At 43.2% G+C, this 14,257-nt stretch overlaps 1 protein-coding gene across 4 annotated transcripts; it reads right to left on the bottom strand.

The window, feature by feature from the left end:
* Nucleotides 1–703: 703 nt before the first annotated feature.
* DYRK2 (dual specificity tyrosine phosphorylation regulated kinase 2) lies at nt 704–11,858 on the bottom strand. Of its 4 annotated transcripts, none has more exons than XM_075856918.1 (3): nt 11,769–11,858; nt 9,349–9,473; nt 704–2,456 (listed from the first exon to the last, which is right to left on the bottom strand). In XM_075856918.1, exons 1-3 carry the CDS (start codon nt 11,788–11,790, stop codon nt 855–857), a joined length of 1,749 nt encoding a protein of 582 aa, XP_075713033.1. In that variant the 5' UTR covers nt 11,791–11,858; the 3' UTR covers nt 704–854. The 4 variants fall into 4 exon arrangements, with proteins under 4 accessions (XP_075713033.1, XP_075713032.1, XP_075713035.1 ...); XM_075856917.1 differs by lacking the exon at nt 11,769–11,858 and adding an exon at nt 10,994–11,762; XM_075856920.1 differs by lacking the exon at nt 11,769–11,858 and adding an exon at nt 11,342–11,424.
* Nucleotides 11,859–14,257: the final 2,399 nt, after the last annotated feature.

Raw genomic sequence — 14,257 nt, 5'->3', positions numbered from 1 at the left:
GTGCCTCATGACGTACACACTATCCCTCCATGTCTCACACACTTGCACCCCATTATCCATTTATTTCTATTGAGGCACTTCACTCATTACTGCCCCCTATATTTCACTTATAGTATTACACTTGCACACACACTATTCATTTATTATTTCTTACTACACATCCCATGCACCACACACACCACTCCCCTCAAGACTAGTGGGAGTGGCTATTATCATTTAAAGCACCTGCTCACTCTCCTTCATCAGCGTTTCTGACCTGGCTGTGTCCATTTGTAAGGATGGCCTTTTTCAGTGTTTTTGTATTTGTCCCCTTGTTATATATATATATATATATATATATACACACAGATATACCAATGGTTAACATCTCTCTCGCATGTTACTTACTTAAAGCATCTTACTTATCTTTTCAATGACAGACCTGTAAAATATGCAAAATGCATACACAGCAATTGATCTGCTCACCCCAACTGTGCACCGAATATACATATTATAATGTGCGTCTCTGTATGAAGTAGTTGAAATAATGCAGGACTCTTGTAGTACTACAATCACAACTTTAAAATGTAGAAAAGGTGGCTAAACCTTCTGATAACAATAAGTCTAACAGTCAACCAATAGTCAGTGGCCAGCCACTGTTGACACTTCCTAAAAGCCAATTTTATATAATATACTTAAAATAAAAGCTTAAAGCATCATCCCCAATGTTTAAATACAAAATTTCATTGTTATTAAAAAAAATGACAATGGCTGCACAGATAAAGAGTTGATCGAAACAGAACAATAAAAATATTCTAAATGTGAGCTGTATGCATAAGGCTCAACAAGGTGTTCAAAGAGAGTTGTTCATTACATCAGCTTACAAGCTTTGGCAACACAGTCCTTTGCTGAATATTTCCATTGGCATCGGTTATTTGGGCCATATTAGTTCTTAGTTTTGCAGCGGAGCCTGATGTAGGAGGTAACTTAGAAATGGATGTTATAGCACCAGAACTTTCAGTTATTCTTTTGGATAAGGCCTTCTCCCCAGTAGGAGGCTTTGGCAAGCGCCTACGTAGCCAATGGTGTCGTAACGCTTGACTGGGTGTCATACGCAAAGCCGGATCCCATTCTAAACATTGAGCTAGAAAATCAAGAAACAAGGGATCATCACAGCCTTTCAATGCAGTTACCCAGTCCCTACTCCCGGGAGGGCCACGTAGTTTTCCTCTTCGAGAGCGCCCACCATTTAGTACCACGGATCCATCGGGCAGAGTTGTAACAGTGCAATAACGAGGATAACCTTTGGAGCTGACAAAATTCTTGCCTCGTTTTGAAGAATCAAGCAGTTTTTGGGATGGCATCCCTAGTAATTCAATCATACATGCCAACTGATCGCTTTCATCTTCTCCGGGTAAGAGTGGATAACCAGTCAACAATTCCGCTAGAATACAACCCAAGCTCCACATGTCAATAGGCATGCCATAGCGACCACCAAGTATTACTTCCGGAGCTCGATAAAAACGGGACTGTATGTAGGTGTACACACGCTGATGCTCATAACAGCTGGAGCCAAAATCTATCACTTTTATGCCACTTCTGCCCTGTTGCTTCAACAAAATATTTTCAGGTTTAAGGTCACAGTGGATTATTCTGTTTTTGTGCAAAGCATCCAAGCACTGTAAGATTGAGTGTGCGAACTTACGGACTAACGGCAGGCTGAAGCCCTGAAATTTGTTTTTCTTTATGAGCTCATAAAGGTTCATGCTCAGCAGCTCAAACGTCATGCAGATATGATTGCGGAATGTGAAGTTCTCCAACATGTGGATGACATTCATGTTGTTCTCTTTATCCTGCTTCTTTAGGTGCTCTAGAATACGGATTTCTTCTGCGGCTTGACGATGGAAACGTTTCTCATTCCTTACCATTTTTAAGGCCACGTGCTGATGGAGTTTGTGATCATAAGCCTTCACAACTTGCCCAAAACTTCCTTTGCCAATTACCTTAAGAACTTCATAACGGTAAGCAACATGGTCATGTGGCACTTGCACATAGGAGCCCTGGTCATCGTCATAGCCACCATTATTTGTGCCACCAATCACACCTTGACGTTTCTTTGCATTTGGACCCAAAAAAAATATTTCAGGATAGTTGAAAATTTCATGGTGCTCAAAGGCGGTCAGTTTTTGCATGTATTGCTTCATTGCTTGTTCCGGGGTTAATGAAGAGGACTTTACTTTGGTTGTCCCATCTGAAGATTTCAAAGAGCTAGAACTTCCTTGTCGACGGTGAGTGCTTTCTAGTTGTCTCTCTGAAACAACCGGTAATCCAGTTTTATTAACAGCTGAGAGCCCATTGGGTTGTGTGGTCAGGACGGTCCTTTTGTTGCTGTTCTCTTCAAACAATTGCTGCACGTGGATCTGTCCATGGCTGCTAATGTGCAGATGTTCATTCATTGTGTGCTTATTGCCGCCAATCTGAAAGATAGAATTTAATAGGTTTCAACGTTTTATAATCAACATATTTTTTTTTTTTTTAAATGTCAGCTGAAGAAAACCATTTTCTTGCACATGGTTTGCATTCTTCTATCATGCAAAAGGCAACATGACAATATACCTTATAGGTCTATACATAGTAGACATAATTGTCACCTTTAGGATGGGGGAGGGGGGAGTTGTCCGCACATTCCACGCATTTCTCTGCAGCCTGGAAGCACCCACTGAAGTAAACCCAGTATATGACATCCGTTTGCCCTTACAGTACAGGTGCAAAAAAATTATTGTACACAAACCACACTACCCTAACCGTATTTGCCCTTCTTATCCCAAAATCTTCTCACACTCCATTGTGGTGCTACTACTCCTCAGCTTTCTCTCCTCTCACCAGGACAAAAAGCAAACTACTGTATGTACTTTTTCCCAGTTGTAAGGGTGAGACCACACGGCGTGGCATTCGCAGGCTGCCGAAACCACGGTATTATACAGTATTAACGGTATACGTTATTAACTGGGCGTGTTTACGTGTATGACGCTGACCAATCAGTGACCAGTCAGCATCATACACTCATCTCCATTCATTTACACAGCAGCGATGTGCAGCCACATAAACACAGATTAACGTATAATGAATACACATGATCATCCAGCCTGGATGTCATGTGTATTCAGAATCCTGACACTTCTGAATCTTTTCTGTGAGATTTCCAGCAAGAGAAACGAAATCTTGCGAGATTACGGAGGTAAACGAGATTTCGTTTCACTTGCTGGAAATCTCACAGAAAAGATTCAGAAGTGTCAGGATTCTGAATACACATGACGTCCAGGCTGGATTTCATGTGTATTCATTATCAGGACACTTGATTAACGTTAATCTCTGTTTATGTGGCTGCACATCGCTGCTGTGTAAATCAATGGAGATGAGTGTATGATGCTGACTGGTCACTGATTGGTCAGCGTCATACACGTAAACACGCCCAGTTAAAAACACAATACACGCCCAGTTGGACATAACGAAAAAAAACGCCCAGTTGTCCATTTCAAACCTCATTTGCATATATATAAAATAGCTCATAACTTGGCAAAAAATTAACGTTTAAAAAAAAACAAACAAACGTTACCGTTATCTACATTGCAGCGCCGATCACATGCAATAGGAGATAGGGATTTGAGAATCTGGTGACAGAGCCTCTTTAACCCCTTCCCTCTTTGGCCGCTTTTGACCTTCCTGACAGAGCCTCATTTTTCAAATCGGACATGTTTCACTTTATATGGTAATAACTCCGGAATGCTTTTACCTATCCTAGTGATTCTGAGACTGTTTTCTCGTGACACATTGGACTTTATGTTACTGGCAAAATTTGCCCGATACATTCAGTATTTAATTGTGAAAAACACCAAAATTTAGCGAAAAATTGCAAAAATTTGCATTTTTCTCAATTTAAATGTATCTGCTTGTAAGACAGGCAGTTATAACACACAAAAATGTTGCTAACTAACATCCCCCATATGTCTACTTTAGATTGGCATCATTTTTTGAACATCATTTTATTTTTCTAGGACGTTACAAGGCTTAGAACTTTAGCAGCAATTTCTCACATTTTCAAGAAAATTTCAAAATGCTATTTTTACAGGGGCCAGTTCAGTTGTGAAGTGGGTTTGAGGTCCTTAGATATTAGAAACCCCCAATAAGTCACCCCATTTTAAAAAATGCACCCCTCAAAGTATTCAAAACAGCATTTAGAAAGTTTCTTAACCCTTTAGACATTGCGCAGGAATTAAGGCAAAGTAGAGGTGAAATTTACAAAGTTCATTATTTTTTTCCAGAAATTCATTTTGAATCCATTTTTTTTGTACCACAGAAGGTTTTACCAGAGAAATGCAACTCAATATTTATTGCCCAGGTTCTGCAGTTTTAGGAAATATCCCACATGTGGCTCTAGTGTGCTACTGGACTGAAGCACCGGCCTCAGAAGCAAAGGAGCACCTGGTGGATTTTGGGTCTCCTTTTTATTAGAATATATTTTAGGCACCATGTCAGCTTTGAACAGGTCTTGTGGAACTAAAACAGTGGAAACCCCCCAAAAGTGACCCCATTTGAGAAACTACACCCCTCGAGGAATTTATATAGGGGTGTAGCAAGCATTTTGACCGGCCAGTTTTTTTGCAAAAATGTTTGGAACTAGGCCATGAAAATCTAAATTTTTTCAAATAAAATGTAGGTTTAGCTAATTTTTTTTCATTTCCAAAAGAACTAAAGTAGAAAAAGCACCACAACATTTGTAGAGCAATTTCTCCCGAGTAAAACAATACCCCACATGTCGTAATAAACGGTTATTTGGACACACAGCAGGGCTTAGAATGGAAAGAGCGCCATTTGGCTCTTGGAGCTCAAATTTAGCAGGAATGGTTTGCGGAGGCCATGTCGCATTTGCAAAGCCCCCTAGGGGACAAAACAGTGGAAACCCCCAACAAGTGACCCCATTTTGGAAACTATACCCCTCGAGGAATTTATCTAGGGGTGTAGCAAGCATTTTGACCGGCCAGTTTTTTTGCAGAAATTTTTGGAAGTAGGCTGTGAAAATGAAAATCTACATTTTTTCAAATAAAATGTAGGTTTAGCAAATTTGTTTTCATTTCCACAAGGACTAAAGGAGAAAAAGCACCATAAAATTTGTAAAGAAATTTCTCCCGAGTAAAACAATACCCCACATGTAGTAATAAAAGGCTGTTTGGACACACGGCGAGGCTGAGAAGGGAAAGAGCGCCATTTGGCTTTTGGAACTCAAATTTAGCAGGAATGGTTTGCGGAGGCCATGTCACATTTACAAAGCCCCTGAGGGGACAAAACAGTGGAAAACCCCAACAAGTGACCCCATTTTGGAAACTACACCCCATGAGGAAATTATCTAGGAGTACAGTGAGCAGTTTGACCCCACAGGTGTTTTACAGAACTTATTGGAAGTAGGCCGTAAAAATGAAAATCTACATTTTTTTAAATAAAATGTAGGTTTAGGTTTTTTTTTTTCATTTCCACAAGGACTGAAGGAGAAAAAGCACCATAAAATTAGTAAAGCAACTTCTCCCGAGTAAAACAATACCCCACATGTGGTCATAAACGGCTGTTTGGACACACGGTAGGGCTCAGAATGGAACTAGCACCATTTGGATTTTGGAATGGTTTCTGGGCGCCATGTCACATTTGCTGAGCCCCTGTAGTACTAGTACAGTGGAAACACCACAAAATTGACTCCATTTGGGAAACTGCACCCCCTGAGGAATCATCTAGGGGTATAGTGAAAATTTTGATCCCAAAGGTTTTTTGCTGAATTAATTAGAATTAAGCCATGAAAATGAAAAATAATTTTTTTTTTCAACAAGATGTCGTTTTAGATCAACATTTTTAATTTTTACAAGGAATAGAGAAGAAAAAGCACCCAAACATTTGTAAAGTAATTTCTCCCGAGTACGGTAACACCCCATATGTGGTTATAATCAGCTGTTGACATATATGGGAGCATTCAGAAGAAAAGGAGCGGTATTTATCTTTTGGAGCGTAGATTTTGCTGGAATGGTTTGCGGACGCCATGTTGCATTTGCAAAACCCCTGATGTACCAAACAAAAGTGACCCCGTTTTAGAAACTACACCCCTAAAGGCATTTATCAAGGGATGTAGTGAGAATTTAGACTCCACAGGTGTTTTTCAGAAATGAATACGCAGTGGATGGTGCAAAGTGAAAATTGCAATTTTTCCACTGATCTGCCCATTCACCGCACAAGATGTTGTGCCCCTGGAGAATGTTACCCCATAAATTGTTAAGCGGGTTCTCCCGGGTATGGTAATGCCTTACTTGTGGCCATAAATTGCTGTTTGGGCACACTGTAGGGCTAAGAAGGGAAAGACCGCCATTTTGAGCATGGATTTTGCTTGGTAGTTTTGTTTGAGTTTTGCTGGTATTCAGTTTATAATGTGGTGGCATATGTAATCTGTGCGGAGTACATCAGGGGTATATGTAATCTGTGCGGAGTACATCAGGGCATAATAAGAGGGTATAATAATGGGGTAAATAATACAATTCTCCATAGATGTGTGTTACGCTGTGAAGCGATCCGTTATGCACAGGCCGGCGTCACACTGATAAACGGTTTTCTTTCTTATCCCCCTTTTGTAACGCTCTGCACCTTTTGGGGACTTTTTCTCCTTCGTAGTTTGGGAAATATTGCTGGGAAAGTTTTGCGCTGGTATAATACGGGCGCCCTCGCTTCCAGCGGATGTGCTGTGTCCCTTCCCTTTCCTAGTTCCTAAATACTGGGGTTCTGAAACTGCAGGAATGTTCCCCTCCGGCCTGCGCATTGAGATGTTTTTTCATCACCACATTACTAGTGCCATAACTTTTTTATTTTTCAGTTGATGGAGCTGTGTGCGGGCTTGTTTTTTGCGAGACGGGCTGTAGATTTCATTGGTACCATTTTGGAACACATACGACTTTTTGATCACTTTTTATTTCATTTTTTGGTAAAGGAAATTACCAAAAACAAGCAATTCTGGAATAGTTTTTTATTGTTTTTTTTATCGGCATCCACAGTGTGCCCTAAATTACATGTTAGCTTTATTCTGCGGGTCGATACGATTACGGCGATACCAAATTTATATCGTTTTTTTATGTATTGCGGCTTTTGCACAACAAAATCACTTTTTTTATAAAATCATTTGTTTTCTGTGTCGCCATATTCTAAGACACATAACGTTATTATTTTTGAGTGCACAAAGCGGTGTGTGGGATTATTTTTTGCGGGACGGATTGCCGTTTTTATTGGTACTATTTTGGAGTAAATGTGACTTTTTGATCACTTTTTATAGCATTTTTTGGAAGGAGATGTGACCTAAAAACAAAGATTCTGGCGTTGTTTTTCATGTTTTTTTTTTACGGCGTTCACCGTGCGGGATAAATTACATAATAGTTTTGTAGTTTGGGTCGTTACGGACGCGGCGATACCAATTATGTATAGTTTTTTTAATTTTTACGGTTTTTCCCATAATAAAAGACTTACTATGGGAAAAAAGTCAGTTTAGCTTTATTTTTATTTGAAATGTGTGTGTTTTTATTGTTTTACCACATTTTTATTAACTTTTTTTTACTTTTCTGACTTGTCCCACTACGGGACATGAGGGCCTGATGCCCCGATCGCTACTCTAATACACTGCACTACATACGTAGTGCAGTGTATTAGCGCTGTCAGTTATTCACTGACAGCAAGCCTATGAGGACACGCCGAAGGCGGGTCCTCATCGGCTCCCGTACAAGGCAGACTCGGACGCCATTTTCTGGCGTCCGATTGCCACAGCAACCCAGCGATTGCATCACTGGGTTGCCGATCGGGTGAAAACCTATCAGATGCTGCGCTCTATTGAGCGCAGCATCTGAGGGGTTAATCTGCCGGATCGGAGAATAGCTCCGGTCCTGGCAGTTACAGGAGGGTGCCAGCTGTATAATACAGCTGTCACCCCGCGGTGACGGTGCCGGCTCTGCTTCTGAGCCCGCACAATCACTGCGCCGTACATGTACGGCGCTTTGCGGGAAGCACCTCCCGACAGCGCCGTACATGTACGGCGCATGTCGGGAAGGGGTTAAGGGTCAGTCTATGCAGAGTTTTTTGGCGCTCACTTTGACGTGTAAACAGTGTCGGAATCAGCACCAAAAAACATCCGAAATCGCCTCCTATTGATTTTAATGGGAGGCAGAGTTGTTTTTATTCCGGGGCAGCTTTTAGCTACTCGCCCGGAAAAAAAAAAAAAAAAAAAAGTAGAAATCCTTTCTCGAAATCAATGGGAGGCAGAAAAAGCGTTTTTTTGCCAGTGGTCCACAATGACCGCAAGCGAAAAACACTGCAAAAAACGCAGTGGCAAAAGAGAACAGGCAGGTCAAAATCTGCCTCAAAATGCAGATTTTTTTTTCCTACTCCGTGTGAACAGGGCCTAAGAGTATCAAGTAAAGACATGCTTGAGGATATTAAAAAGGTATACAACAAAAAAGCATCAGAAGAAAACAAGGAACTAAATGGAAACTTACAACCAAATACTTATATTGTAGATTGCAAAAACAATAAAGGGAAAGGGTCACTGGATGCTTAGTGAAAACTCAAGTAAATAAGCAAGAAGACGACCGCCAAACAGCAGCATAAAGTGGTACGGACATTTTATTCCTAAAATGTTTCAATACTGAGCAGCTGCCAGCCACCTGTCCTGCCAAAACCCAGGGCATCCAACAGCTGTTATACACGAAAATGTAGAATTGAGCTGTTTGTGCAAAATGGGCGCCACTTGATATGACCATACGTGACCCGGCACAAATAAATAACTAAAATCTCCATTCTGTAACATATAAAACAACGCATGCTCCACTATAAAAAACACCATTAGGTGCCATTTCTTTCTATTAGAAAAGGTTCATACACGGTGAAGTGTGAATAGCTGTATAAGATAAAAGGTGTCGGACAAAAATAAGAGATGATTTCTGATCCCGGATAATTGAAAATAATAATAGAGGTCGCTATGGTGACTGTAAATATAAACTGGGAAAGAAAACTAAAATAACACAAAATATACAAACACTAGAATAGAAATCATAACTATGAAAAAAACAAACAGATTCATTCCTTCTTCTATAGAAGAAACACGGCTATAGATGATGCTTACAGCCGCCCCCAGCAGGGGCTAGTATGCCGCCTGGCTGTCACCCCGACTTTACCTTGCACATTTATTTCTATTAATACCAATGTCTGAATTTAGAAAGCAAGTAGATCGTTAGCAGGCGAATTAGAAATGTGATAGACAACAGGCCAATTTATGAACTGGCCATGGAAGATTCTTACCGTGTGTGTTGCGTTGCTGGTTCTTAAGGGCGGCAATGATACCGGTGATGATGGTCCTGTCCCAGCTGCAGAACGGGGTAAGGCCGGAGATGGCTGCAATTGACTAGTACCTTCGCTTCCTCTGCCTAAAATACAAGAGACACAAACCATGACTCAAGACGGTCATTTCTAATATGTGCAGCACACCAAATGTCTAGAGCCCGTTCACCACAGGTTCCAATACCAGAGACCCTGTACAGAATACAATGAAACCACCCAAGATTGCATTGAAAATGGTCTTCTAGAGGAGCGGTCCACTCAAATAACAAGGCCAGTGTGTATATTATATGATGGAACTGAAAGTCTGTCAAAGGATATCTGGTCTGGAGAAAGGGGGGCATCTCAGGTGGTATTTTGGAGAAATTTCACTGTAGATGTATGACCTATAGGCTGCATCCAATACAGAGTAGGCCTATAATATGGTATTATATGGGATATATAAGGGATACATTTAAATACCTTGTACAAAACTATAAAAGGTACAGAAGACATAGTAGTACCCTCTATTAAATAATAGCCACGGACGCGCTGCAGACCTAGACGGCACAGCCACAGACGCGCTGCAGACCTAGACAGCATAGCCATAGACGCGCTGCGACCCTAAACGGCATAGCCATAGACGCGCTGCGACCCTAAACGGCATAGCCATAGACGCGCTGCGACCCTAAACGGCATAGCCATAGACGCGCTGCGACCCTAAACGGCATAGCCATAGACGCGCTGCGACCCTAAACGGCATAGCCATAGACGCGCTGCGACCCTAAACGGCATAGCCATAGACGCGCTGCGACCCTAAACGGCATAGCCATAGACGCGCTGCGACCCTAAACGACATAGCCATAGACGCGCTGCGACCCTAAACGGCATAGCCATAGACGCGCTGCGACCCTAAACGGCATAGCCATAGACGCGCTGCGACCCTAAACGACATAGCCATAGACGCGCTGCGACCCTAAACGGCACAGCCATAGACCCGCTGCAGACCCACACATGTACTATATATATTGTATTAAATAGACAATAACTATATAATAGGCATAGGCTATGGTTCCCTGTACAGAAGTCACACAGGAACTATACATTGTGCAGACTGAGGAGCCCTACATTGTGGTACCTGTCACAGCTCAGTCTGCCATTGTTAGGGATAAACCCATGAGCCAAGATTAGCCAACCATTAACTGCTAATGGGACATGAAGCAAACGGCATTTCCTAGTCAGACAGCATTGCAATGACAAGTGTGATGGCCACGTCTGACTCCCGGCCCCGGTCACCGCAGACTCCAATATCCAGAACTGCCATGTACACGGGCTGCTTGGTCTCTAGGTGCACGGCTAGCGACAAGACAAAGCTGGGGGAAGGGGGCTTAACCCTTTCGTGCCCCTACGAGGGCCTGCGGGGACACGTCTGGAGAGTGTGGCAGCAGCACAGGAAATGGCCACAGATGTGTCTATGGAAGAGGATAACAGGGCTCCTGATACACAGACAGCGTGTCTCTGAGGAGGACACATCGCTCTCAGTATCTGCGGCACCCACAGGCTAGTGACAGCCGAGCTGCCTCGCATGCTCCCCGGTCATCCTCCTCTAAGCTCCGGGCTCAGCTCTTACCGGTCGGATGCACCGCTGCAGCCGCACAGGGTTTCCTCGTTAACATGGCGGCTGAGCAGGGAGAGGCCAGTGGGGAGCAGGGACCTGAACTCCGGGCTGTTGATCCCCCACTGTCTCCACGACCTCCGCTCCCCGGCTTCTTCTCCGATCAGCGCGGCAGCGCCCCGGCATCCCCAGGCTCGTCACTCACTCGCACAGCACGGTTAGCCCCGATGCCTCCTCCGCTCCCAGGCGAACTCCCCGGGGAGTCAGTGTGGGAGGAGAGCAGCCGGGAACACAGGCCCCGCCCACCACAATGCGGGCACACCCACACACTGGAGACACCGTTAGACCGCCCACTCGTCTCACCGAACTCGGACAGGTTAACTAGCGGACACGACTGCTTCAGCTGCTGTCGAGGCCGTACTCGGCTGTCTAACTCAGGGGCGGGCGGCGGTCATACGGATTGGAGGAGGTGGAGATGCGACTTCAGGTGACCAACCGCTCGCAAGCGGCTGTGGTGTTGCTAAGCAGCGATGTAACATGCTATTCACAGACTATCAACAAGGAAAAGCCGTGCGGGGGGCGTAGTAAAGTGGCAGGAGGCGGAGTCTAATAGTACCAGATGGTTGTCACAAGTTCGGGTTAGATTCTAGACGAGGGCGCCCGAGAAACATGTGGTAACGAGCTGCGCCTCGCTTGGTGACAGACTCTGAAGCCTCTCCAACATGGGTCACCATAGACCAACGTGGAGCTGGAACACCTGCAGCGCCCCCTTACCCCCAGGCTTACTCACTGCACTTAAGCCATCGCCACATGAAGTTGATGGGATGATAATAGGTCAGGGCTCTGGTAACACAGTCTATGTTGCTAGGCCTGCATTGATGTTGCTAGGCCTGCATTGATGTTGCTAGGGCTGCATTGTTTGTTTACTTTGGCAGCCGTCCATTGTGTCCTGCTGTGATCACACATTAGTGAAGTGTGTGGAGATTTCCCTACTCATCTGCTGTCAGCCACAGGGGTTAGAAGTTACTGGGAATGGTGGTCATATGTTTATGTTCATTTACTGAAAGGGATTACAGAAATAACAGACCTGGACAAGATGGCACTTTCTATTGTGCATCGTTACTATTTGGCCCTGAGCTTGGTGACCATAGATGGCGGGTGGATTAAATCTAAGAAAAAAGATGACTTCGTCCTAGTAAACAGTAGGAGTAGAGAATCGGGGGGTGCTTGGTAGTCTACAAGGTCCAGGTTCCAGGACTTCACTACATAGTCCACAAGAAGAGAAACCACTGCAGTCTCCTTGTAGGGTGGATTATATATGACTCTTCTAGGATATGTACATAGCGCCCACATTTATGGACAAGACTTAATAACTTATGCTTTTTTATTCTCTAGGAATCTCCCAAAATAAGAGGCAAACTCCTGGTACAGGGTTCAAGGCTTCCACACAACCTGGAGTCTGTAGCTGTCAAGAAGCTGCCAGTCCTATATCCTATAACCACCACCGCCACCGCCGTGTGACTACTAGTGGGGATTATTTAAATATCGGGGGCCAAATATACCAGCACCGATATCTAAATAATAGAGGAGGGTAGGAAAAAATAGAACGTCCTGTTTTCTCACGGACCCTTCAACAACGGCCATGTGAACGGCCACATTGAATTACAAAGGTCCGTGGGACGGTCGTTGTTTCAACGGCCGTTACACGGACGTTTAACACACTCGTGTAAATAAGGCCTAAGTTGCAATTCCTCCAACAGAGGACTCACAAATCAATAAATGATCCCACCTGAATAGCAAATCAAATACTCAGGCAGGTTAACCAGTATAATGCAAAATACAACACCTTTATTAGATATGAAATACAGAATATAAAATGGAACGACAAACCCATGATGCAAGGATCCCCACACATAAAATACTAAAAACCTATAGAAAAAAATGCATAGGTAAATACAGCAAAGTGCAAGTGGCTGGACAATAAATGCAGCAGCCCTAAAGCGACAAATGTTGAGTTAGGCTGGGTTCACACGAGCACATTAACGTCCGTAATGGACGGAACGTATTTCGGCCGCAAGTACCGGACCGAACACAGTGCAGGGAGCCGGGCTCCTAGCATCATAGTTATGTACGATGCTAGGAGTCCCTGCCTCGCTGCAGGACAACTGTCCCGTACTGTAATCATGTTTTCAGTACGGGACAGTAGTTCCACGGAGAGGCAGGGACTCCTAGCGTCGTACATAACTATGATGCTAGGAGCCCGGCTCCCTGCACGGAGTTCGGTCCGGGACTTCCGGCCGAAATACGTCCGTCCATTACGGACGTTAATGTGCTCGTGTGAACCCAGCCTTAGGGAAAACAATTAGACTAGACGGGAACAAAAAGGAGGACAGAATACAGACCAAAATAGGGGGACCTTGATCCCCAACACGTGTTTCGCCACCTGCTTCATGTTTCGACCCCCGGACAAAGCAGGTGGCGAAACACGTGGGCTTAATTTTTGCAGTAGTTTCTATTGGTACCATTTTGGGGTACGTGAGACTTTTTGATCACTTTATATTTAATTTTTTTGTGGAAGATGAAGTGACCACAAAACAGCAATTCTGAAGTTTTTAATTTTTTTACGGTGTTCACCGTGCAGACTACGTGGGTAGTACAATGCATTAGAGTAAAGATCAGAGGTGCAGGCCCTCAAGTCCCCTAGTGGAACAAACCGTTTAAAAAGTTAATAAAAAAAGTTGAACAAAAGTGTGCAAATAAAAGTTTCAAGTTAATAAAAACAATCACTGCCTTTTTTTTCCACATATTTGGTATCGCAGCGTCCATAAAGACCCAAACTATTATGTTATTTTTCTCGTACGGTGAACACTGCAAAAAAAAATAAATAATCAATGCAAGAATCGCTATTTTTTTTATCACCACCCCTCCCAAAACATGGAATAAAAGTGATCAAAAAGTCGCATGTACCCCAAAACCATACCAATAAAAGCTACAACTGGTCCCGGAAAAAACAAGCCCTTACACAGCTTTTTTGACTAAGAAATAAATAAGTTATGGCTCTCAGAATATGGTGACAAAAAATAAATAAAAAAAAGTGATTTTATTGTGCAAACGCTGCAAAACGTAATAAAACTATATACACTACCGTTCAAAAGTTTGGGGTCACCCAGACAATTTCGTGTTTTCCATGAAAACTCACACTTATATTTATCAAATGAGTTGCAAAATGACTAGAAAATATAGTCAAGACATTGACAAGGTTAGAAATAATGATTTTTA

This window comes from Rhinoderma darwinii, chromosome 3 (assembly GCF_050947455.1).
Source record: "Rhinoderma darwinii isolate aRhiDar2 chromosome 3, aRhiDar2.hap1, whole genome shotgun sequence".
In the NCBI taxonomy this organism is placed as follows: Eukaryota; Metazoa; Chordata; class Amphibia; order Anura; family Rhinodermatidae; genus Rhinoderma; species Rhinoderma darwinii.
The sequence above is the reverse complement of the archived record's forward strand: the minus strand, read 5'-3'. Positions and strand labels throughout refer to the sequence as shown.

What these genes read in the sequence shown, in the direction of transcription:
- DYRK2 (XM_075856917.1), bottom strand. Translation starts at nt 11,039, where the DNA reads ATGTTAACGAGGAAACCCTGTGCGGCTGCAGCGGTGCATCCGACCG. An exon ending in TGCAGCGGTGCATCCGACCG is followed by an intron (nt 9,474 to 10,993) that starts GTAAGAGCTGAG and finishes CTTGTATTTTAG; the next exon opens with GCAGAGGAAGCGAAGGTACT. An exon ending in CCAGCAACGCAACACACACG is followed by an intron (nt 2,457 to 9,348) that starts GTAAGAATCTTC and finishes TCTATCTTTCAG; the next exon opens with ATTGGCGGCAATAAGCACAC.